Raw genomic sequence first — 27163 nt, 5'->3', positions numbered from 1 at the left:
TGCATATGTGTATCTGCATAACACAGTGAATAACCCACATAAAGGGTATACTGTTGTCAGAATACAAATTGTTTGCGTTTGCTCGCTTGTTGCAGATACCGGTGTCAGTGCTGGAGCAAATCTGCAGCCCATAGATTCCACACACTAAGGCTTGCACTGATATACATAGGATGTGCAACTTGCACTGTGTCTTGCACTGCAATGGTTTGTACTGTATATGTGTGTGCTTCTAAAGTCAGCTGCAGTGTGTATGCACCTCTGTAAAAGTCAGAGTGCTGAAGGCTGCCTACCCCTGATTAATATGTTTCTATAATAGAGTGTTGTCATTATGATCATATACTTTTAAAGTACTGTGTCAGTAAAAGCAACTAACTACTTCCTCCTGCTAGGCTGTAAGGTATGCAAAATAAATTACTAAAAAATAAATATTCGGTTGCACACCTTACTGTTACCCTTGTTGTAACTCTTACCTTCATGATTTTAGGTCTAAACTTACCTTGAGCATCTCAAAATGTGTTATTTTAGTGACATGTAGAGTTTGCAAATAAATGTGAGCACCATCTTAAAGGGAAAGTATACCTCTTTAGCATAAGCTTATTCAGTTGGGCTTTTGCATTGCATAAATAATTCTAAAAGTAATATTTTTTTTACACAGATATACATGATTCCATAGATTAAAAGTAATCCGTGACAGTTTATCCCAGAGTCACAAGAAATGCTTTGTAAGCGCCTGCAGAGTAATCTCCATTGTGAAGTACATCTGCTTTATAGAGAATCTACCACTTCTCAATAGAACAATTAAAAAGGTTTGGATCACTCTGTGAACCTAATGAGACATCAGGAAATGACCCGTTTTGACCACAGGCATACTATATTGGTTTGCTCTACAATCTGTGGAATCAAGTATAACTGTGTAAAAGTAAAGCTAAAAAATCATGATCATTTGTGTGACAATGATTTAAAAAAGAGGAAATATATATTTTCCCTTTGAAGGTGTGATTTCCTTAATATGTGCATATGTTGTTATATATTCATATAACAACAAACATATTAAAAGGAAAAACAAGTTAATGGGTATATATAGAAACAAATACATTTAATCTTCTACTAACTTGCATGTAGATATATGACAGGAGCCTGCTATATTGCATACACTGGTTGGGGTAGTCAGACAAGCATTATGCAATTCCTAAAATGAATTGCAATTTTATGATGGAAAATATGCTTAAGTAAATAGTATGCACTGGGCATTTCTTCTCTACATACATTTGCATTGCCAGGTCTACATGCTTATTAGATTTATCTTTGTAAATGCTCAGAATAGGTGTAAGTAGTTAGTTACAGACATTCTGAAAAGGAGGTGTATATGTACAGTGAGAAATAATTTTTTGAGCAATAATTTTTTTGAGGAAATGTTTTTGGATGGAAGCCTTTGTTATTAGTTATGTGCAGCCTGTTGACCACCAGGGCAATGTACAATTCTGGGGTTATAGCTAAAATAGGAGCAAACAGACTATTTATGATACCTAATATTGCATTTTATGCACAATTTATGCATGTCAGAATATCAGGCTGCATTCATATCTATAACTAAAAAGATATGAAACAAAGCACAAAAGAATAATAATATGATTTGCACCTTGTGCAGTGTTTAATATATAAAACAAGATCTTAAATTAGATCTATTAAATAAGGAAATGAAAATGGAATAGAAGAGGGAAAAAACAGCCATACACAAATTAACGTACCCATAAAGGAAAAAAAAAAGAAAGAAAGAAAATAAGCTCTAACCCTGGCTTGTACACTGCCCTGCATATATCCACATATTGCAAGAAGTTTCTTGAATGGAAACTTGTGTTGTTTGCGGTCAAGAGAATTTTGGACAGAAGCACGCTCGTACATAGCTTTATGAGAGTGTAAGACGAGGGATGGAAGACTATGAAAACAGATGTTCAAAAAATTTCAGAGGGTTTGGAGATAGTAAGCTGTGTGTGCATGTAAATATGCAGTTGCAGAGGATTGTGGGATGGCAGCCTTACTGTATTGGTCGGTCTGACACCTTTGCAGGATCTGTAAGCTCCTTTGGTGGACGGGGTGCTGCAGAAAGCTAAAGCTAGAAAGGCCTTTGTGAGCTGAGCCGGGGGGCCCCGGTGTACAGGGGGGGCCCGAGCCTTGAGAGCAAACACACAGGAAGAGAAGACAGATTAAGAGAGAGTGCAGAGTAACCAACTCCCAGCAGAAATAGAGAAAGAATACCCCAGCGATGTGCCTTCCATTACCAGAAACAAGAGGCAAATAATATGGACTGCTAACCATTCTTTCAGGAGAAGTTGAAATGCCATTGGGCTTGAGACCGGCTACTTTTTTAACTGGGACAGATACTGAACCAAGAAGGCAACAGAGCTTTGCTTATGTCTGTTCCTCATTAGTAGTGAACTTGGTTCAATCATCCTGTGCTGCATAATTCCACGTAAATAAATCTATGGCTTATGAGCTTAGTTGATATGCTTAGATAAATGCAGAGACTTTCTCCTATTATGTCTGTTTCAGCCAGATGTGGCCTAGATCAATCCTTCTTGCACTATCGTGTGTATATCAAGTGCAATACCTATAGCTGATTACGAGAACCAAATCACAACTCTAACTTAGAAATAAATCATCCTACCATAAAGCAATCCTTTTCTGTATTATCCACTTACCCATATCTCAGCTAAATTGGTACACATCCATTTTCTGCTAATTTTCTTGACACAAGCTTTTCTCTTCTGTGATTCTTTAATCATAACCATTCACCTGTCCTCTTGGACACCCCTTTAATTTAGCTAAATACCAACACACATAACAATTCCTCATTAATTTAGTCGCAGTATATGCTAAAGTAACTACTTACCAGTCTTCTTGCTTCCGCTCTTTCCACTCTGCTTAAATGCCTCCACAGCTCGGAAGAAGGCTCTCAGCAGGGCCCAGCGGAAGGCACCCACAGGACTAATAGAAATCATTCCTCTGATAAAAGCATTTCTGCTGCTGCGCAGTAACACTACAATGTCAGGGCGCATGTGATCTGTGTTCTTTTCTCTGAAATCCTACAGTCAGGGAGATTAATGGGAGTGAAAATCGTATAGCATTATTGCATTATTCTATGCCTATTTTAAGAATACTTCTAGAATCCCCTGTATTTGGCTGTTTATTTCCAACTATGCATGTTTCTGTACAAGAGCATGTTCACCTTTAAATTAACTTTTAGTATGATGCAGACAGTGATATTTCTAGGACAATTTGCAATCGGTCTTTTGTACTTCTTGTGGTTTTTAAATTATTTAGCTTTTTGTTGTGCATTTTTTCTGGTTGAGAGGCTTGAATAGAAAAATAATTAAGAAGTAACAAAATCGTAGCATCACAGAGTAAAAGTTTTTGGCTGCTGCAGTTAGTGACACTATTGGAAATGGACTTACATCACAGAGCACAGAGCAGTGCTATGTACCTGAGAAGGTCTATTTTGCTTGAAATCTTATGCAAACCAGAACATGTGAATTAATAATCTAATTTATATATTTATATAAAAAAATGGCAACAGGAGTCTTGCTTTATTTTCATCCTAGGTACGGAGCCAAAAATAACATTTGACCTCTTCAGTACTATAACCACTGCAATCTAAAAGGCGTACATGTTATCAGTTTTACATAATTAGGCTCAACAAAATATATGGCAGCTTTATTGTAAACTCACAGCTCTTTGCTGCAAACTACTGTTAGCAGTTGAAACAAAAATAGAAGTGTGTTACCTGCATCATCACTAAGAACTCACCTTGACACCATATTTAACTTTGCCAGCATAATGCTGAATTATAAAGGCTGGTTCCATGACTGCTGGAAATTCAATGTATGGGTTGCGTTCATTGTGACGCTTAAATTTCTCCAGCAAGGTCTGGTGAGTGGCCTGAGGAAAGCTGTAGAGAAAAAAAAAAAAAGATTATTAAACAGACAGCAGACAAAACTATGTATTTGGTAAGAAAACATGTTTAGAAGAAAAATGAAAGTGCATGCATTAATATATTCCTTAAAATATTGATAAAGATGGGAAAAAGAAAGAAAAGGAAATAGCACTGGAGATGGACAAAAGGTGCCACTTCTCACTTGCTCTCCTCATCTAGAAGTTGGAGGAGACCAGTCGGTTTCTTGCTAATCAAACTAATGCAGCCGCCATTATCAGAGTAGTTGATATTGCTCCAGCTAATCCCTTCTGAGTGATACAGCTCCTATAAAAACCAAGATAAAATGCTTTGTAACAGAAAAAGCATAGCTATACAACAAGATCAATCAACAAAACAGAAGTCTGAATATACACTTACATAATTAGCAGCACACATTGCTTGACTCAACGTAATAGTAAACAATAGTAAAGTAAAATATACTGTGTCTCTAATACCTCAGCAGCTCACAAACACACTGATCTCCACATTCAGTCCCATGGAATTGCACACTATCCTTACCTGCTCCAGCTGAAAAAGGTGTTGGTTGAAGTAATGCTGTAGTCGTTCATTTGCATAGTTGATACAGAATTGTTCAAAGCTGTTAGTTCCATAATCCTCAAAGCCAAATATATCCAGCACCCCTATAGAGAGAGTCTGGGACAATGCATAATATCATTACTGACTAGGAGTTATTCTAATATGGTAGCCTTTTTGGAACATGATAATACAGCACATTCTGTTATCCACAAAATTTTTATATAATTAAAATTATTAGCCAGAAATTCCCCCCATCCCCCCGTAGAGAAAGCTCTATCAAATAATGGAACTAATAATTGGAACTAAACTCATCTGCTATTTGAATGAACGGGGGGGATTAAAAGGATGAAATGATTTTCCCGCTGGTGGTACATAAAAGTCTTTGTATTTCACATCAGCAGCACAAATGTTAGAAGACAACATCATGCAGAAACAGGTATGCACTAGAAATAATGCGTCTTGTCTCACTAATATTCTGTTCATTGTAGTGTTTTTAGAAACAGAATGACTTAGCTTCTCAGAAACTGACTTATTTATAGACAACACAGAAAGCTGCAGTCATTTTCTCCAATACAGTATTCACATTGTCTCACATTTAGGCACACTGATCAGCACCTATATGTACAAAACATGTTTAAACTAATTGCATGCTCTAAAAACACATTTACATTAAATCCCAAACAATATAAGGGTAAACTTAAGCTGGCCATAGATGTTGAGATTTTTAAAAGATCCGATCCTCATCGTGAGACCACGATTTTCTCGGAACGATCGTACGAATTGACCATCAACTAAAAAGACCAATTTGCCAGGTAAACAAAGGGGAGCTGCCTGCTTGGCCCTGCAAACATAGATAGATTGCACTGGGACCGACAAAGATTTTTTAACCTGGCCGATCGATTTCCTGACAGGTGTCGGCCGAAAAATCGTAAGATGTACGATCATTCGAATCCCACTAACAGCATGATAATTTCGAAGGATTGGTCGGACTTCACCAAAATCGGTCGTTCGGCAAGAAGAATTGTTGCATCTATGGGGAGCTTTATACTGCTATAGTTGGCGATCAAGTTAATTACACTTCCCAGCACAGTATATGTTTAGGGTGGATCTATTTATTTACTGAAGGTCGTTTACTACCATTAGTTATACATCTCATTCATACTTAGCCTTTAAACAAACAAAATTCCCCAATCACATCTTAACTGAGTTAATTTTTAGCCAAGACTGAACTGAACAGGTTCATACTAATTAGGTACTGGCGGAAGGGTTCATGACATCAATAACATTACAATTAAATATTGTCCATATCCCTTACATACATTTCTTCTTCATCACAGGCACAAACAAATGTGCTATATCAGTTACAGTATACAGTATATCTGTATCAGGGCTCAATGATTTGCCCCTAGAATTTTCAGTGAGAGGGTCATAGTGACCAAATTGTATGTACTGAGTTGTTTCTGCAGAGGTAAGTTTTTATTATCATTAATAAGAATCGCCATAAGACACTGACATTTGACTGTTGCCTAGAACTGAATACTTCTGGCACCACATGACATATAAGTATAATTTTATCTTAAACAAATTAAAAAGATCCCCTCAGATCAGTGGCAACAATACTTCTAGGCTAGGGCCACATGGGAAGATTCAGGGACGTCTTTGAGGCGACTAATCTCCCTGAATGGCTTGCTGGTATCTTGCACCGATAGCGCCAAAGTCGCCTGCGCCTGGCATTCACACGCTGCGATACGTTTTTCAAAGTCACTCGAAACTGCCTCACGAGCGACTTTGAAAAACGTGTCGCCGCATATGCAGCGGGTGCAAGGTACCAGCAAGCCATTCAGGGAGATTAGACGCGGCGATTAGTCGCCAGGCAACTAATCTCCCTGAATGTCTTCCTGTGTGGCCTAGCCAAGCTAGTCTAGTCTAGTCTCAGAAACCTTATATTTTCTGAAACTGTCTTACCAGAGTTAGCTACCTAATTTATCCATTCAAATCTGCAGTACAACTGGTGCCAATTTGAGGCTGGTGTTGGAGGTGTTAGCTTCTTCTAACACCATTTTTTTTAATAACATCGGATTCAGAAAGATGAAGTAAAACGGGCAAAATTGCTATACTCCATTTATTTACATTAAAAACACTTTGGCATAAAGTAAAATAAAATAAATGGCATTCAGTCTCAACTCCACTTTTGCGAATTCCCCCCCAGGACAGAAAATAACTACCGTTTATACCCCCTAGGTGATTGCCCATAACTTCCTATCTTTACCATCTCAAATGAAACTATTCATCATCTCTCTTACACAATTTCCTTCTCACCACTGTGTTCCAGTTGCAGGCTTTGAAGTATTTCACAGTCTACAATTTAACATTCGCCTTTCCCTTATCCACTTACCTGGCTTCCCTCTTCTATGGCTTTGCTGTTGATGTTTAGCAGAGCATGGTTGATACGAAAAACAATCCAATCAAAGAGAGCACTATAAAGGGACTTAGCCAAAGAGTCTCTGACAGTGATGGCCTGGGGAAACAACGAAAATGTATTGGAGACTGCAAGATGCAACATGTTATCCAGTGAATTAACAATACAATAAAACAAAATGTCTACAGGTAAAGTTTTGTCTTACTGCACTGGAAACTGGGAGAAACTTTTTTCCAGCAGTTACAAAATTCAAATGTTTTTCTAGAGGAGATACACACTGACATCAATGAAAAAGGTTCTTTTTTTAAACCTTTTTTTGTTAATAGCATATGGTATGTTTTGTTGTACATGCTTAAGCTCCTTCATAGCAGACAACAATAAATTTAAATGTACCTTAGCTTGTAAATTGCACCTTCAATAAAATACTGGAAACACCCCCCCCCCCCTCTTTAGCATCTAACAGGCAAAGACTCCATTTTCTTTTGATACATTGTACACGCTGCCAGAAGAAGATGCCAGGGAGGTACCTGGAAACCCCACACATACACACATTTACCTTAACCATTATCTTAATAACACGGACTGTGATCCTGCACACACTGTACCTACAACAGACAGTACAAGTGACTCAAAGAAGGCAACTACACCCCACAAGTGGTAGGCATCATTGGAATATACCCCTTATGTAGGATACGCTTATTTTGCCCCATTCAGCCCAAACATATCTTTTTTGATGCTAACCTCTGGCAAGCGGTATGGCAGGATTAGTTTTTCTCCAACTGTGACTGTTTTTCTGGTAATCAATGCGTCCAGCAGCATCTCCTCCCGCACCTGAGAAGGAAAAAGGATTATACACAGGTGCCAAAGACACGTGTCTGCCTGCTTGTTCAAATTAAACAAAGAGATTATGACATAGTTTGTATAACAGAAATACATATAACTTTTAGGAAGCAAGTTATGTTAAAAGGAACCACAGTGAGGTGTACCATTAGTGTGAAATGGAACAAATACTTTGGGTGGAATTTAACATTCACCACAACTGCAGTAGACATACTGGTTTACCCACTAACCCAATGGCAAACTCACAGTTGAGTTGTTAAAGGATAGTGAGCCTAACTAAATGTATACACTAAAGATGTTCATTAAAACTCAGCTGGTTATTAGTTTTATTATTTTATGGATTTTAATTGAAGGGTCAGAATAATGAAAGCAAAATGAATTCCTAGCAAATGTTTTCAATATTCATTAAGCTAACATTTTCAATTAAAAATTCCCTTTTCTTCTCTGCACTGTTCAGTCCAACTACATGTACTACTGAAACAATATTGTAAGAATTGTAGTAATCAGTTCCTCTCCAGCCAGTTCCTACAATCCATGCATGTTCTGTGACCTGGAAAGGGAAAAGAATCACTGTGCAAGGCAGAGTGGGAAATGGAGTTTTGGCTGGAGGCTACATAGTCAGCAGTGCTGAGAATAGCAGAGGACAGGCAGATACTGCTTTCAACAGCTATTACTTAGCTTTAAAATCAATTAAAATATTTTTCATACATTGCAAAAATCATAATTGTATTTGCTTTCATTATGCAAAATTCAAGATATGGGGGTTACATTCACACAAAACAAACAGAGGTCAGCAATTTGTAGTCTGACTGTGGAAAAACATTGATGACTAAACTGTCCTTATGAGCCGCCACTTTTGTGTTTTTATACTTTACGAGTAACCTTTCAATTTCACCACAATGTCAAATGAGATGACAATATGGTTCAAACTTTCTTACAAAACTCTTGGAAACACGTATGACTAAAAATACAAAACACAATGCAAAACTTCTATCCTGCTTGAATAGAGTCCACACAGGCAGAGAGAGATTTACCCCTTAGTCTACTAGCATTGCAGAGAGAACAGGAGGTATGCTGCTGAAAGCTTCAAGATATAATTAAACTGTAAGCTCTGAGGGTGAGGGGCCTTCTTTCTCTAGTCTTTTTACACTTGCCACTTAAAGGACAAAGAAACCCCACTTAACTGGCGAGGTGGAAAACTGCAATGTTCTGGGGAACTCTCCAAACAATTGATGGTATGCTGCATGCATGCATACATACATGCATACATCTGCTCAAACAGCACAGCATGGCAGCCATGGCTCAGAGCCTCACTTAGTGGTGCTATCAAAAGTAAATCTCTCAGGAAGTCCAGCCCCAGGGGCAACTTTGTACTCACTTCTGTTTATGTTTGGAAGGAACATTTTTGCTGCAAATGCAGCCCAACCCTAATTGCTTAACCAGATTGCTTTCTGATAACAGTAGGCCATTAAAGGATGACTATAAAATAGTTCCCGTAAACTCTGCACTGCATGAGTGGAAATTCATGTTTGAGAATGAAATGAGTAGCAATAACAATAGATATATGGGCAGAGACACACACTGCAATTCGGGGAGATTACTCGTCTCACGAGGAAACTTCGGGCGACTTCGGAAAACAGTGCCATCCTGCCGGCGATTTTCACTCGAGCCGGCGGGAAGGCAGTTCGGGGAGATTAATCACCCCAAAGAAGAGGAGATTTGTCGCCCAGATGACATATCTTCCCAAATTGCAACGTGTGTCTCTGCCCTGAAGCTTTCACAGCCCATGAAGAATATTCATGGTTGCTTCAATCCATGCACATCCACAGGAATGTATCAAACTATGGCCTCTAAAAGTGGCCATGCACGGGCCGATAAAAGCTGCCGGCAGCTTATAGGTCCGTCTGTGGGACCCTCCGACAGGCTTCCCTGATTGATATCTGGACGAAAGTCGGCCTGCATTATGATCCGATCATTGGGACCTAAGGCCCACGATCGGATCAACCCGGTATTGCCTACCTCAAGGTGAGCATATAGGGGAGAGATGCGATAGTTTGGCAAATTCGATAAACGAGCGGATCTCTACGTGTATGGCCACTTATTCAATGTCATATTTGCTTTTAGTGCCAATTGCATAAGAATTGCTGCACTTTAAAACAATACTGGATGTAAACAACAGTGTATAGTACACGCAAGTTTATAATAGGGGACAACAGGAAGGCAGTCCCTGTGCTGTACTTTACTGTCTTAAAGTGTCTTTTACTTTTTAAGAGAAGGAAAGTCAAAATCAAGTTGTTATGCACCCCAATTGATTGTAGAGGATATCTGCAACCCTGGGATGATGCTCAACTTTAAAATATATCATTCCAGAGTACCGTTTAGTCATCTTCTTTCATTCTCCTAGGTGTCCTCTGTGCAAGTTCTAGAAAGGCGCATGCATAGTACAGAAATCTCAGAATTTTTTTTAACTGGGGCCCAAGCTGATGGGGGACAACTGGAAAATTGATGGGGGACAACTGGGGGGGTTTTTAATTTAACTTTTAAAATGTTATAATATGTCCTATTCTTAGCAGATTTTCTATTTCCCTTCATTTAGCTACAGTTCTTTTATATTATCTGACATCCTCCTCTGCCTCTTTCCAGCCTATAAATGGGGGGGGGGGGTACTGATACCAGCATCTAAAAACTCTGCAATTTTATAGTTACTTTATTATTTTTCTATTCAGATGCTTTCTATTCATATTTTTTCAAACCTCTATCAGATTTCTAGGGTAAATTAGTGAAATGATACTCTGGATACACTTGAAAATGTATTTATCTTAAGAACAGTAACAGCTTTATGGCATCTATCTGGTGTATTCCATAGGCATAACTGTTTTTTTTTCCATGTTTTCAGAGAAGACGAGGAAGAAGGGACAATTGCACTTTATTTAGTGGTGGAATCTACAACCAAAGTCAACACAACAAAATAAGCTACTGAAGTTATGCATTCATCTTATAGATATTTCCATTTGATAAATAAACCGAATAATTGAATAATTCAATGGTACTCTGAGAAAATAGGCAAGCCCCATATTTATATAAATTCAATTTTCCTTTAAAATAGTTAGTTTGGAAGAATTGCAGGAGTAATGCTCTGTCCAGTTGGAAATTAGCTATACAGACAACACAATGTTTTTATTATGTGCAATTGTGTTTTATGGCTCATTTTATAGTTAGTTTATGTAAGTGAATGGTTGGTAATTAGTGCTAGAATTAGGTTTGCAAAACACATTATAGTTTAAGAGCTTTATGCGAACAGAGCCGTCTTGCAATGTGACCTCTTTTTTGTTTTAGCTTCCTAATATAAAGATTAATGCTGTTTTGTCCATGAGCAACATTTGCAATTTACAGTAACTCAGTGGGTAGTACTTCTGCCTTGCAGTGATTTCCTCTAGATACTGTTTTCCTCCATTCCTAAAATTGCCCATAACACGTTAGTATGATAGGAACCCTAGACTTTAAGTTCCCCTGGAGTTGGCACTTATGGGAATGATGTATAATGACTGAAGCTGCAAGCAAAACTTTCTCATTTATACAGGGCCTGTGGCCAGCTCTTTATTGCAGCAAGTAATGTGGGCAAAAGCAAGTGAGAATTTGCACCTTGCACCCTTTAGTAAATGAGCCCTGTAGTATTTTTTTTTAAAAAAAAAAGGATCATGTGAGGCATGGTTTTGCAGCCCTATGCTCTCCAGCTCAATATTTCAGATTTCTTCATAAAAACAGCTTGCCTTCACAATTGCCAATCGACACTTGCCAGATATTCTGAACTATCGCACAGCTTTCCAGCTGAGTCAGGATTATATAAACTGCCATATAATTACAGCTGCAGAACCACAGCAACAGGTTATGTCCGGATTTACCTTTAGAAGCTCAGACACAATGTTGAGGGTCTCAGGGTTTGAGATATCAATTGACTCATCACGATAAGTCTTTCTTTTGTACTGGATGTTCCCAAGATGCAGAATAGCAGAAAGCAGTGAGACTATCCTGTGAGTGGAAAGAAAGAGAAATATAAACAGTGAGAAAATAATCAAACAATATGCTAACATAAAAGCTTTGTATTCACTTAGCTGTGCTGACTCATTATCAAAACACCTGCTGTTACTGCATTACATTCAGATCTAGTGATAACAATTCCATAAAAATGAATTCACTGGATAAGCCTGCTGCCAATGCGAAGTGCTAAAATAGCAACAGTTTTCAGCAGAAAAATAAAACAAGTTTAAATGTAACATCATTTCTCTTAAGTACAATACATGCAAATTAAGAAATTACACAAGGTATCAATATAGATATTTTATATTAGAAAGAACATGTGGTCTCCGATTCATATTTGATACAGGCACAAAAATTGATAGTTCAATGAAAGCCTACTAAAATCAAAATACTAGTGAATTTAGACTGAATTTGTAGTTCATGGGGCTGATACTTAGCCTGTGGATAAACGCAGGCCAAGAATTGGTCATACTAAGACTTTTCTGTGCGGAAATCCACTCAATGTGTCTGCAGCTGGCCCAACACAGTGGTGCAGGCAAGGAAAAAGCAGTAGGTGCTAATTCTCAGCCTTCGTTTATCTGCAGACCTAGAGTCAACCCCATATGGCATTAGCCTAAGAGTAATGTCCATTTAGTGCCACAGAATTATTCAAGACTTGAAGCTTGGATTGCAAAAACTATTTAAAAACAAGGCTTGTAGTTCAAACACTGGCCAACAATTTTTTAACATAAGTTGGACAAATACAAAAAATGTGCCACTGAACAGTTGTTACCGAAGACGTCAAAGCACCTAACATGGTGCAGGCAATAGCTGTTTTAAAACCAGGAATGTGCCTTTCTTTAATATAAACAGAAAAATTGGCACGCTACAAAAATGAAACGCTTCACACAAACTCAGGCTACCCCTCACATACTCACTGTCTTCGTGTTGCTGGCAAGAAACCAACCATCTCCATTGCCAGCTGCAGCCGTTCAAAGTCATGTCTAAGATCCTCACCCTCTCCTCCCAAAGAGTCCTGTAACAAAAGCAGAATTTCACAATGCACAATCAGCACTGAAACACAATGTTTTATAATGAAACATGACTACTGCTTTACAACAAACACCCAGCACTGCACCATAAGAACAAAGAAAGTAATACATCACCTACACAGACAGGAACTTTTGCAGTGAAAGCATTTTGCAATGTGAAATACCATGTCCAGGCAAAATGGAGAAACATTTACCCCTCAATTAATACTCACTGTCTCATCTTCACCGTAACTTTCTCCCCAGGTCTGTCTTTGTGGCTTTCGCGTCCTCTGTAAACAAACACACATGAAGGGCATATAACACATGCAGTATTCATCAGTACTTGACCATGACTTTTTAAATACTTCATACTGCAATAAAGATGTTAAAAACTATATTCAACAAATCACTAAAGTTGAATTCTGAGGTATGCACTTGCCTATAATCACTGCTATATATAGTGCTATTAGGGGATATAAATAATAAGCCAAATAAAGGAAACATTCATATATAGTATATGAGACAATGTGCAGCTTTAATATGCCTCAACCAGTTTCTGGAATCTGCGGGAAGGTCACTGCACTGTTCTTCTAATATAATATTTATATTTATTAATAAATATGATATTTTGTAGAGCACAATGCTCTACAAAATGGATTGTTTTCAATGGCTGACCACTGCTGCCAATCATTTACCCACAATTACACAGGGTCCTCCACAAAGCCATAATAATGGAATAGTAATAATGGAAAGTAAACGGGTTAATTCATTCTGGAATAACAGCTGTGCTCAAGTGCCTCATTTTTGAACCCTTCTTCTTTAAAGGAGAAGGAAAGGTCTTTTAACTTGGGGTGCGAAAAGTTAGGCACTCCCAAGTGATTGCATGCACTTAGGCTAGGGGCACACGGCGCGATTTCGCCGCGATTCTGCGCTGGGCGAGTTGTCGCTGCGTTTTTTAAGCCGAAATAGCTTTGGTAACTTTGGCGCTGGCGTCAATGCAAATCGCGGCGAAATCGCTGCGCCAATTCACACGCGGCGATTCTTTTTCTACTGTCGCCCGGAAACGCCCAGCGAGGCAACTTCGGACGACAATAGAAAACGAATCGCCGCGTGTGAATTAGCGCATCGATTTCGCCGCGATTTGCATTGACGCCAGCGCCAAAGTTAGCAAAGCTATTTCGGCTTAAAAAACGCAGCGACAACTCGCTTAGCGCAGAATCGCGGCGAAATCGCGCCGTGTGCCCCTACCCTTACCTGAAACCCCCTGGTCCGGGGTTCTTCCAGCGAGCAGAAAGCCCTGAATTTGAAAACTCTTTCAATTGTACCTCTATTATATATTACTTATAATTTCTATAACAATACCCCCCCCCCAATCTCACCAGCAATCTCTCACCTGGTTCAAGTAGTGATAGCTCTCCGGATGCTCCAAATGGAACTCTGCCTTCTCCTCTTCACTCGCTCCAGTAAGAAGATAATAGAACACATGATAATTCCTGCCAAATATTTATGAGGTAATTAAGCATTAATGCTGCCACAATATCTCAGCTCAAGTAGTCTTGCCAAAATTTACACTAACCTTTCCAGCTGCTCCTGATAAACCAGCCTGGACTTCTCTAAAAGATATTTTTCTACATATGCTCTGTGGAGACACATTTTTTATATAATTAGTTCCCCCCTAACAACAAAAAGGCTACATTGCATTTATAAGACATGCAGCATCTACCACCATATGTAAAAAAGTTTACCCAGATGCAGAAAATTTCTGCCGAGAATCAGCCTTTACACTGGCAGCAGCTTTTTAACTTGCCTGCACCCAGAACCACTGTGCCAGCCCGGCACATGCAGCAGATTTTAGTGCCAAAACATATGACAACACAGTGATTTTAGGTGCAGGCATGGCAGAGGGCAGATGTCAGCACAGGGGGCGATGCAGTAAATGTTACCTGATGATTAGTTGCAACAGGTGATTACACCTCTGCACCTCTTATTACATTATATAACAGAGAGCCATGTGCTGCAGAACATGAAAGAAGTGTTAAATCTATGACAATGAAGCACATACATGAGATGCACACACAAAATTCTCAAACAAACAATGTGGAACACACTTATACAAGGAAACATGTGAAAGTGAATGTGCATTAATGAAAATGAATGTGGACCGAAACAGATGTATGCAATTGCAGCAGAGTGCAACAAACACCATACACAGAGGTACTTGTAACTTACCCACGCACTGTCCCTGTTTCATGATAGTTGACCTGGATGAATTTTCCAAAGCGGCTGGAATTATTGTTCTGAGATGTTTTGGCATTGCCAAAAGCCTAATACATATAGATCAAACAAGAAAATTGTAGAGAACCAGTGCATGTCAAATGAGCAAAGACTAGGAAAAACATTTCTTACCCATCAACCAGATATAAAACAAACATCACATTTTCCATCACATTCCATTTATCTGGTTATAACTAAGCCTCATGCATATTAAAGGCAGTCCAGATTTTACAAGAAAATAAAACAGTACAAGAATTTAATCAAGAGAAACACAAAACAACATTTGGGGGCCGATTCATCAAGAGTCGAATATCGAGGGTTAATTAACCCTCGATATTCGACTGGGAACTAAAATCGTTCGACTTCGAATATCGAAGTCGAACGATTTTGCGCAAATCCTGCGATCGATCGATCGAAGGATTTTTCGTTCGATCGAACGATTAAATCCTTCGAATCGAACGATTCGAAGGATTTTAATCCAACAATCGAAGGAAAATCCTTCGATCAAAAAATCACAGGCAAGCCTATGGGGACCTTCCCCATAGGCTAACATTGACTTCGGTAGGTTTTATCTACCGAAGTAGGTGGTCGAAGTATTTTTTAAAGAGACAGTACTTCGATTATCGAATGGTCGAATAGTCGAACGATTTTTACTTCGAATCGTTCGAATCGTTCGAATTCGATCGAATTTAACCAATTCGATGGTCGAAGTACCCAAAAAATACTTCGAAATTCGAAGTTTTTTACATTCGAATTCTTCACTCGAATTTTGTAAATCTGCCCCTTGATGCAATGCTTGTAGTTATATCTCCTACTAATCACAATTTGGCAATTATATTTCTATAACCCGTTATCTTATACCAAATAACTCTTAATTTCATTCCCTCCATTAAAAATAGTAAACATTATGTGATCCATTTAGCTGAATAGTTCCCTATTTGTTATGCGGACTGGCAGCCTACAGGAGGCTCTGTCTGGCAGTACACCTGGTTTGTATGCCACTAGGACCAACATTCAAGTGGTTGGCAAGAAACATATTGCTCAAAAGCCATTTGGTAGGGATCACCTAAGGTATATGTTGTGATTTCCAATATTTGTGAAATAATACTTTAGCTGCATTCATGATGTACCTACAGTACATTATTGGAAAATCTGCATTTATCTTCCTGCTTAATTAGACAAAAATTTAAGTATTTATCCCAGTATGGTTTAACAGTAGTAGAGTGCCTTATTCAGAGTTTCATCTCCAACATAGTTAATTAGAATCTGGAAATATTCTGTATAGTCTAGATTTAGTAAGGTAAACTTTATAAAGAAATGATGTATGTTTGAGTGGTTCAGAGCAGTTTTTCAAAAGTAGTAAGCAGAGTGGCATTTCTATTTGTTTGCATGCTCTGATCTACTGTACCTTCCTTTGCCAGTTAATCGGTTACCAATAAATCATCAGTGTGACTCATCTAAATGCTTTTTGGTAAAGTCATTGGCACTCAGTTTAACCTAACTGTGCGCCGTCATCTGCCTTGGGATTTTGTCTTTCTAGAGTTTTCTGATTATGAACATAAGGCCATTTCTGTCAGCCTTATGCCACTAACCTTAAAGGGATACTGTCATGGGAAAAAAAAAATGTTTCAAAATGAATCAGTTAATAGTGCTGCTCCAGCAGAATTCTGCACTGAAATCCATTTCTCAAAAGAGCAAACAGATTTTTTTATATTCAATTTTGAAATCCGACATGGGGCTAGACATATTGTCAATTTCCCAGCTGCCCCAAGTCATGTGACCTGTGCTCTGATAAACTTCAATCACTCTTTACTGCGGTACTGCAAGTTGGAGTGATATCACCCCCTCCCTTTCCCCCCCAGCAGCCAAACAAAAGAACAATGGGAAGGTAACCAGATAACGGCTCCCTAACACAAGATAACAGCTGCCTGGTACATCTAAGAACAGTACTCAATAGTAAAAACCCATGTCCCACTGAGACACATTCAGTTACATTGAGAAGGAAAAACAGCAGCCTGCCAGAAAGCATTTCTCTCCTAAAGTGCAGGCACAAGTCACATGACCAGGGGCAGCTGGGAAATTGACAAAATGTCTAGCCCCATGTCAGATTTCAAAATTGAATATAAAAAAATCTGTTTGCTCTTTTGAGAAATGGATTTCAGTGCAGAATTCTGCTGAAGTAGCACTATTAACTGATGCGTTTTGAAAATAACATGTTTTCCGATGACAGGATCCCTTTAAAATTCCCATTCTGACAAAATGAGGAGTACCCTGTAACCCAAGACAAAATAGTGTGTGGATGCTGAATTCCTAAAAGGGAAGGGGCCCCACCAGATGATAACGAAGGCAAGTTTTATGAGGATCTAACATAAGCAGCCCTGTATTTTATATGAACATTAAAATAAAAAAAAGGTTTAGCCAGGAATTTAGCTGCACTTTATTGTTGGTCTTGTAAGATTCCCTGCTTTATGAACACCCTGTAGGCCAAATGTACTGATCCAATGACACTATTTTCTGTTAAATGCACCTAAGCATGTAGATACCAGAAATGACAGTTCGGATAAGGTGCACATATGGGGGGGGGGGGTTAGCTTGGTGTGTCTATGATAGTTCAACATTTTAACTGTAAATAAATAAAAATTAAAAATGCAATTCATATATTAAAAAAAAGTAATATGATGTTTAATACAGATCATGATAATACATTAGCACAAATAATCTGCATTAACCGTATCTTGGTGAGACTGTTTGCCAAATGAAAACATCTAGGAATCACTATTTTGTGTCCTCCATCACCACATGAGCGCTTTACTAGACTTCAAAAACTAAAGTTGAAAATCAATGACACGCAATGTTTCTGAAAATCTGAAAACGAATAATTCTTTTAATAGATATGTTAAGTTCACTGTCCATACAGATAACTCTTTGATCACCACCATCACACCCTTATATCACTCCTTTTAACACTCAAGCACTAAAATACTCACCTCTAATACTGGCCCAGCCCCAAGTATGATCTGCTCCACTCCACTTGCATATCCCTTCTGGCTTAGTGCAGTCAAATGGTGGATAAGAAAATTAGTACTTTGGGTCTTGCCAGAGCCAGTCTCCCCAGATATAACAATACACTGGTTACGCTGTCGGCGCAGCATAGCATGGTAAGCAGCATCAGCCACTGCATAGATGTGAGGTTCTCGATCTCCCAGCCTCCTGTTGTCATACATTTTCACATACTTGGGGTTGTATATGGGCAGAAAGCGGAATGGGTTCACAGCCACCAAGATGGTCCCCACATAGGTGTAAATTTTTTCCTGGCGGAAACGTGTTCGGAGTGTTTCAAGCAATGCCCTCTCACTAAGATCTGGTAGACCACAAAGATCCTCACACTCTGGTCCCTGCTGCTGAGGAAGAAAACCCATTTTCACCATGCGCCTGCGCTCCTCTGTCACTCGCAACCAAGACTGGAGGCTTCCATAATGGATAGAGCCATCCATATTCTTCTCTCTCAAGAGGAATCGGTAGTCTTCCCCAGATCCTCTGGCCTCTAATGCCAGCCTAGGCCACAGCATCATTCGCTGAACAGGACAGTCAGAAGGGTTAAGAATCCATTCTTCTCCCCCAAACTCTTTGACTTCCGCCAACACATAGCATTTAGCCCGGTCCAAGCGCAGTGCTGTAATAATGGTATCGATGACATCTGCAGCTGTTGTGTGCCGGCGGGCGGGAACCGGCCAATAAATGACATCTTGTGCGATGCTGCCAGGGTATACCTGCAGCGTGAACTCTTCGTCCAGCAGGCGGCGCCGCCCGCCGCCACCACCCACCTCGGACATGGCGGCACTCCGTGTCCCATCAGAAGGAGCGAAGGCAATCTTTTGTTAGATAGGGGACACCTGTTGAAAAAAATGACAGAGAATTAGTGCAATTCTACAATATTATCAAAATACATATACATTTACTAATAAACACATTTTAAAATAAATAACAATAAAAAATATTAGGCACTTACAAGCAACAGGGGAAAGAAGGAAAGGAATACTGTTAAAATTTCCGGCATATGACCTATACAAGTTGTATATATACAGCTGCATAAAATTACTTAAAATTGGAGAAATAAATCTTGTTTAGATTAGAATTTCTCAAACAGGAGGACCAAAGCAAAGCTCAATCTGAAGATTATTTAGGTTGAAATTTAGAAATGTGTAACTTTGGCCCAAGCAATATACATATATTGACATATATACAGTTAGGTACATAAAATATTTGGACACTGACACGATTTTCATAATTTTGGCTCTGTTTGCCACCAGAGTGGATTTGAAATGAAGCAATTGTGAATTGATTGAAGGAAATGGTCAGCTTTAATCCCAGGGGTTTAACAAACACATCATATGGACCTTTATGAAAATTACAGCCATTACAAGCCACCCCACGCACATAAACAAATGCTGGGTTTCCCCCCTGGTAATACTTTGCCAGGCCTTAACTGCAGCTGTCTCTGATTGCCCTTGTTCATTTGTTATTTTAGTTCAGCAAGTCCAATGCATGTGAAGTTGGGTTAAGGTCAGGTGGATAAATTGGCCCTTAAAGAATATTCCACTTCTTCGCCTTCAAAGTATATTTTGGGTCATAGTTCATCTGTACTATAACGAGAGTCTTATCAGTTCTGGAGTTCTTTACCGGAACCTGAGCAAACAGTATACACTTCAAAATTCATCCTGCTAATTATCAACAGTCACATCATCAATAAATATGTCTATAATAAAACACTGCCTCCACCATGTTTCACAAAGGACATTTTGATTTTGCTCAGCTCACCAGTGTGTTCCTACTTTTTAAAAATGTACCAAATTGTTGATTTTGCCACTTCCAACATTTCTGCTGTCTTCTAGTTGGCTTTGATCTTGTTTGATTGGCCTAATGAAAGTCTGATTTACTTGCACTAACAGCACTTAGTATGGAGCTCATATTGTTTCCAACAGTTACTGCATATATAAAAAGTGCTGTAATTCCCAGACCATTCAATCAATTTGGATGTGTACCCTTAATTTAAAGTTGGCAGCCTCCACTCATTATATAAATGCAACTCAAAGCTAAAAAGTTGTAAAAAGCTGAAATAACAATAACTTTATAAGTGTCTAAATATTTATAGACCAAACTGTATACACATTTACCATACTGAATTTGAGACCTCTAGAACTGTAGATTTTCTAAACACTTTGAATAAATCATGGCAATTTCAAATGTAAAGAAAGTGCCTGCCAGATAACAGTTGGTTTTCCTTCTTGCACAGACTACTTGGGCTGTCCTGTCACTAATAGCAACTAGTGTGTTATCAGCAGTAGACATTTGTTGCACAAATGGGTTTTGACAAATTAGAGGCTGTGCTCTCCTACAAACTGAATATGTATGCTAGAGATCTGGCAAATCTGCAGGTTTGTACAAATAGCTTTTTACACTACAGTGAAACACATTTTACTGTTTTCAGACAAATCTAAGGAACTAGTGACTGACTTGAGCTTATACCCAGGCTGTCCTGAGAAAAGTGGTGATTTATTTAATTTTCGAAAAGGTGACTTACAGGTTCAGTTTAAAGTTAAAAATAAACATTATTGCTTGGGTCTGTGTGAGGGGAACAAGCATCCAAATGCTTTCCTAATATAGCTATATTGCTCTATGGCATAAACACGAGCCAGTTTCAAGTAAAGCTGTAAGAATTTTTTTTCTTGCTCAGCTCACCCCTTTCATATTTCATTACATTTTATTTGGTACCTTAAAGAGAAAAATAAAGCAATTATCCATTTTAAACAAGAAAAACACCCCCTTTTCTAGAAAAAATCCTATATTTTTAACTTTCTTCCTTACAATTACATGCTGACATCCATAACTGACAGAAAAACCATGATGTATGCCTTTGACTGAAACCATTTCCATCCCCCTCCTTATGATAGCAAAGCCCTCCATCACCTTGCTCTTTGTTGAATTGATGGATTCTGGGACTTAATTTTTTTTTTTGCAGTTCAGAGAAGCTGTGCACCATCCATAGCTTAAAGAGATTCACTCATTTGGTGAGCATAACAAACCAGTGCTGATACAGTCCCTGCTTGATAGGATTTTCAACCTGCCCAATAGATTTCTAGCCAACACTTGGACGGATAAAAATTTTGCAGGCACAGCGAGGGCCCCATGCACACATTAATAATGCACACTTGGTCTGAATTGAGTAATTGAGCACTTTTTATAATTTTATGTATGGCCACACCTTTACATTGAGCAGGAGGACTGTTCTCAACCAGTTTAGTAACTGAGGAATGAGGAGGCAGGCCATAATCCATACTGAAGTGGAAGAGGAGATGGACAGGAGGCATAGCCCCAATTTACACAAAGGAATATAAACTGGAAAGCAGAGGCACTTCAAGTCCCAAAATCCATCACTTCAGCTGGAACAAGGTGAGGGAGTAGTTGAATGATCAACTAAAGGGTGGGGTGGTGTTGGCAAATGGCCTGTGTGAGTCAGAATTTTATGGTTTCCCTTCCAATCTGAGGAATCATGTATGTCTGTATTTTGGCAGTAACTGGTTATGCACATTTTTAACATAATATAAATAAGCATAAATGACAATCCCTTGTTGGAAAATTTCATTTATATTTTGGACTGGAGATTGCAATAATGCTTGCCTTGGCAGAACCACTCTGCAGACATCGGATTAACAGCTCTTTTATTGACAAGCAGATGATGATGTTCTCTTGATGTCAGCGAAGAGAGTCCCAGCAGAGGCAAGGAGCACAGCAGTTCCATCTCATTCATGTAAACAATTATAGAGAAAAGGATGTTCTGTGCACAAAGTGACTATGTACTCAGATATTTACTTAACGGAAAAAAAAACAATAAATGGTAGTAATCCAAACTTATACTGTGAATCTATGTTTATTTCTTTCAGTTTTGAGAAACACTATCTGTATTTTGTAGCACACTTGTAATAATCGTAAAAGGAGAACTAAACACTTTAATTAATATGACTAGAAATGCTATATTTTATTTCGGTATTTTGGTATTGAACCAGGTATAAAAAATCAGCAATTCCATAGTAGTAATCCAGTGATCCAGGACTTCAAAGTGGTCACAGGAGTTTCCAATCTGAGATTATGTTGAGAAATTTAGGGGTTGTTGCAAATCATTAAAGCAGAAAGTGAGGTTTGCCTGTCAAATAAGCTGATGCTACAGTGCTGATCAAAGTTGGACAGGGCTGGCGGGACACCGGGAAAAAACACGGTGGTCCCCGGCCCAGACCCACTCCCTGATGAAGCTGACCTCCCTACCTAGGGGGGGGCCGTGGAATGCAGCTCGAGCATGGGAGCTGGAGGGGGCTTTGTGGCTGTAGCAGGGGCCTGGGGGGGTCCCTGAGGTAGTAGTCCTGGTGGGCCCTGGGCCCCCCAGTCTGATGCCGATTATTAAATTCTGATGCAAATTGTGCTGTTTTTTGAGCTGCTATATTCCAGTAATCTGAATTAATTACTAATCAGCCTTATATTGTAACATTATATATATATATATATTCAGTATATTGTGCTTCAGTCCCTAAGCTCAGCCAATCAGCAGAAAAATCAATTGGAGAGCTACAAGGGCATTTGTGGAGGTACAGGTTGCAAACATTCCATTTGGGTTTATTTAATATTTAAATTATATTTAGCAGACTAAAGGTTTGATCATGTATGGAAAGATCAGGAAACCACAGGTTCCAAGCATTCTGGATAACAGATGTGGTACAGGTATCTGTTATCCGGAAACCCGTTATCCAGAAAGCTATCTCTCATAGACTCAATTTTAATGAATTAAGTCAATTTTTAAAAAATTATTTACTTTTTTCTCTGTAATAGTAAAACCGGACCTTGTGCTTGCTTCCAACTATAATATTATTAATCCTTATTGGAGGCAAACCAATCCTATTGGCTTGAATTAATGTTTGAATTAATTTTTAGTAGACTTAAGGTATGGAGATCCATACTATGGAAAGACCTCTTATCCAGAAAAGCCCAGTCCTGAGCATTCTGGATAACAGCTCCCATACCTGTACAACCAAAGTGAATCAGAGATGCCTTGAGGCAGCACAAGTAAGTGATCTTTAAAAGCATTTACCTCTAATAAGAAGGTGTGCATTTCAAACTGGTTTAATTTAAATGTGTTTGCCTTGCAATGCTACTTTTATAGGCTGCCAGGGTAATATATTAAAATACAGTATAGCAGGAGCAGGGTGTTGTCTTGCAGAACAGAAAGTATAGTGCAGAAGCAATGACTGCCTTCTTTTAATAACTATAACATTTAACCACATTTCTTTTTACCTTTGTGATGTATGAGAAAATGGAATGGTTTGTGACAAGGGTCCAGACCTATTAGCGTTTTACCAGCTAAGAACTACAAATAGCCTCCTGATGCCTTTCTGGAGATGCATGAGGTTGAGTTAGTAACAAATGGATGGCATCTCCTTTGTCATACCCTCCTACACCTGAAGGTGTAAAGCCTATCATTTTTTGTATGTGCAGTCCTATGTGTGTAGCACGAGGAATGTGAATACCTTTGGTTTTAAGAAGGCTTATTGTAAAGGGTTCACATTAAAGGGTTCAGGTAGCTGTAGAGGAAATCGCACACCCACGACACCCGTCCAACATGGTAGTACCTGGTGCCCGGTGATGGAGGAATCGGCAAACCTCTAAAGTAGATACGAAAAAGCACACCGGCACACAGGATTTGAAGCTGCAGGGCGAGCCCTTGCAATTTTTTAATGCAGTGCAGGTGCAACGTTTCGGGGTCACGCCCCTTTGTCAAGCATGACAAAGGGGCGTGACCCCGAAACGTTGCACCTGCACTGCATTAAAAAATTGCAAGGGCTCGCCCTGCAGCTTCAAATCCTGTGTGCCGGTGTGCTTTTTCGTATTCACATTAAAGGGGCAACTTGCTTTTAGGAGTGCCTTCTGGCTGTCTTTCCACTTCATTATCCATAGTGGAATATACACCATAATGGCAGGTGGGCTAAAGGTATAGAACCTAGGAATAGAACCTAGAATAAGGAGTCTTTCTGTAATTTGGGTCTCCATCATTTAAACATTTATTAAATCCAATAGGATTGTTTTGCCTCAAATAAAAATGAATTATATCTAGTTGTGATCAAGTTCCAGGTACTGTTTTATTATTACAGAGAAAGGGGAAATAATTTTTTTTTTTTAAATAGCTTGCCTTTCCATAATTCAGAGCTTTTTGGATAATGGGTTTCCCGATAATGGATGTCATACCTATACATTCTATATGAATACCTGATAGGCTACAGGTAAGATCTAGATGTGTATTCCCAGATCTTTAGTAGCACCATATGCTACTACTTATGTCAGGAACTATAAATAATGTGCAGGATTCTATCTGTTCATGCTTGTAGACATTGATGTACTTACAGGTGTACTGGGCTGCAGGCGGTGAAAAGGTTTTAAGTTAAAGGTTTTAAGAACAGACCTATGACCTTGTTGTTAATACCTGGTAAGCATAGCAGGGAGGAATGAAGCTGGCAGTTGGACAGATCCCATTGCCTAGGGAGGATTGAGGGCACCCCCAAAATATGTGTAGGAGGAAGTGTGTGTGTGTGGGGGGGGGAGAAAAATATGGGTGGGGGATGGTGTATAGTAAAGCAGAAGTTTAAACTTATCTAGAACTATGTTATACACACACAAACTCTGACAGTAAATTTATTTATTTTTTTTACTATTATTTAATGCCACTACCCTATTTAGCTCACTAAGTAACGATCTGACCCAGTATATATATATATATATATATATATATATATATATATATATATATATATATATATATATATATATATATATATATATATACATATATATACATATATATATACATATATATACACATATATATACATACACATACACATGCGATATTGTCAAAGACCGCACTCTCAGGACTTGTTAAACATATTTCTATATGTTGTTACAGGCACAAAAAAGGACTGACGTTTACAACAGTTACAGTGTATTAGTTAATATTACTGTAGGTTTTTTACTTACTTATTATTTAATGCAATTGAATTATATTTTGTTAAACTACAGCTAATCTTATTATAGAACACTTGTTCTGTCTGTTAACATGATTTATCCCCCAAGTTCTCATATTGTTATGTGCTATGGGAAATTAACGAAGCTAATAAATAAACAATAATTTATAGACATTAACAGCAGCAGACATTAACATACAAAACAGCTGGGTAAATGCTGAAACTTTAAACAGATCCTTTTAATAAATAAGCTGTGTCTATAAATACCCACTCAATTACTACTTCATAAATTGCACAATGCTGTGGTGGAGATTTATACATACACACACACAAATATATATATAACTATAGTACATAGATGCACATTGGGACTTATAGACAACTACATTTTGGGGTTTTTTTCACTTTATTCTGAAGTTTCAGTTTGTGTCTATACACTATATACGCACAATTCCTGTGTCTGCTTAATTTTTATGAAGTAATTTTAAAAGTATATAAAAAAAAATAGTCATTTCTGATACTATCATACTTTGTTAATATTTACTGGCTTAATTTTGTTAATTGCTTAGTTTGAATTAAACCCTTAGACTAGGGCCAGACAATACGGATTGACCAGGTGGAGAATCCGCCGTCTGGCTGCTCTGCTCTCCTATTTTAGGAAGGCAGGTTTTGGCGTAAAATGCAAAATGTTGCATTTCAGCGCAACTGCGTATCTGCCACATCTGCCTGAGCGGAGACAATGCATCCAGGTGCAGGCAGGAATAGAGGATCAGCTAGGGTGTGGATTCTCAACCTGTGTTTCTCCACAGGCCGATATCCGCAAACAGCATACAAAGGTTTAGGGTAAATTGAGCTTTGGCACTGCTGCTCTCAGTCTGTGTTTTTTTTCTGCAAACTGAAAGAGAAGCAGAACCACTTCCTTCCACAGCTCCGATTATCTGTACTGAACATTAGAGCTTCCCCTTGCATGCAGGTAAACAGCGTGAAGGTTGCCCCAAAAAGCCTTCTCCTGTGACTGCACCTGGAGCAATTGTGTTGGCCCAAATGCAGGCACACAGTAGAGATTTCAACACAAAAATGCATAATCACTCTAGAATTGTGCTGGAATTTTTGCCTATTCCAGAACACAGAACTGGTGTAATTCAGTCAGATTTATGGTTCTGACATGCATGTACTTATCTGCAATCTTTAGTGCTGCTTTTTTTTGCTGGGCTAGAATCTTCTTCTTCTTCTTCGCACAACAGTCTTGCAGGCCATGGCAATTAAGTACTATCTTAACAGTGGATGTTGATACCTTTATTAGTTCCCTTTTTGTTGTCCTGGGGTTAAACATTTTGGAGCAATGTTCATTCACCCATGAGAGTTCATTTGAGTATCGTTCCTGAAAGACGCAGTATCTGTGTGGTTCTAAGATTATGTGAGGTCTATTATAAGGGTAAGGTCACACTGAGCGTTTCGGGGAGATTTAATCACCTGACGACTAATCGCCTCGTCTTTGCGGCGACCAATATCCCCGAACACCTTCCCTCACTCTGCGCTGGCTAAAATGAAAAATCGCCTGCGCTAATCACACGCGGCGATTCGTTTTCCGAAGTCGGCCAAATTTTCCTCATGAAGCAACTTCGGCCAGATTCGGAAAACTAATCGCCACGTTTGATTAGCGTGGACTATTTTTCATTTTAGCCAGCGCAGAATAAATATCTCAGTGAAAGAAGGGTAATTTAATAACACTGTTTGTTGACAGTGTCTTGAAATCTACTGATCCCCTGCTAAATGTCTACTGGTAGATCTACCTTTTGGACACCTCTGGCCTAAGCTATTACTTTAAAATGGTCACACACAACAATAAGGTATATACCCCAGGCAATTTATGGTAACATGAGAAGAGTGATAATGTGAAAAACTTGGTTTGAACATCTTTAGCGTAGGTGTCTGTAAAATTTAGAACATATCTGCAGACACACAAACAAATATACTCATGCGCTACAATGCGACTTTTTACAGAAGGGCTTCT

The 27163-nt window shown here is 38.7% G+C and overlaps 1 protein-coding gene across 7 annotated transcripts in view; it reads right to left on the bottom strand.

Moving 5' to 3' along the window:
* The window catches only part of LOC108712992 (unconventional myosin-IXa), a 76252-nt gene that overhangs the window by 37126 nt on the left and 11963 nt on the right, over nt 1-27163 (bottom strand). For 4 of the 7 annotated variants that reach the window (XM_018255607.2, XM_041588369.1, XM_018255608.2 and 1 more), the window contains 14 exons: nt 18076-18981; nt 15044-15138; nt 14391-14453; nt 14208-14307; nt 13048-13104; nt 12722-12819; nt 11669-11795; nt 7668-7757; nt 6903-7025; nt 4490-4624; nt 4134-4255; nt 3805-3946; nt 2891-3083; nt 2040-2171 (listed from right to left, as the gene is read on the bottom strand). In XM_018255607.2, coding sequence (XP_018111096.1) covers nt 2040-2171; nt 2891-3083; nt 3805-3946; nt 4134-4255; nt 4490-4624; nt 6903-7025; nt 7668-7757; nt 11669-11795; nt 12722-12819; nt 13048-13104; nt 14208-14307; nt 14391-14453; nt 15044-15138; nt 18076-18921 — 2323 coding nt within the window. In that variant the 5' untranslated portion in view covers nt 18922-18981. The remainder of the gene's footprint in view (nt 1-2039; nt 2172-2890; nt 3084-3804; nt 3947-4133; nt 4256-4489; nt 4625-6902; nt 7026-7667; nt 7758-11668; nt 11796-12721; nt 12820-13047; nt 13105-14207; nt 14308-14390; nt 14454-15043; nt 15139-18075; nt 18982-27163) is intronic. The other 3 variants (XM_041588370.1, XM_018255609.2, XM_018255610.2) reach the window with 1 other exon arrangement.

Source organism: Xenopus laevis, chromosome 3S (genome assembly GCF_017654675.1).
Source record: "Xenopus laevis strain J_2021 chromosome 3S, Xenopus_laevis_v10.1, whole genome shotgun sequence".
In the NCBI taxonomy this organism is placed as follows: Eukaryota; Metazoa; Chordata; class Amphibia; order Anura; family Pipidae; genus Xenopus; species Xenopus laevis.
The sequence above is the reverse complement of the archived record's forward strand: the minus strand, read 5'-3'. Positions and strand labels throughout refer to the sequence as shown.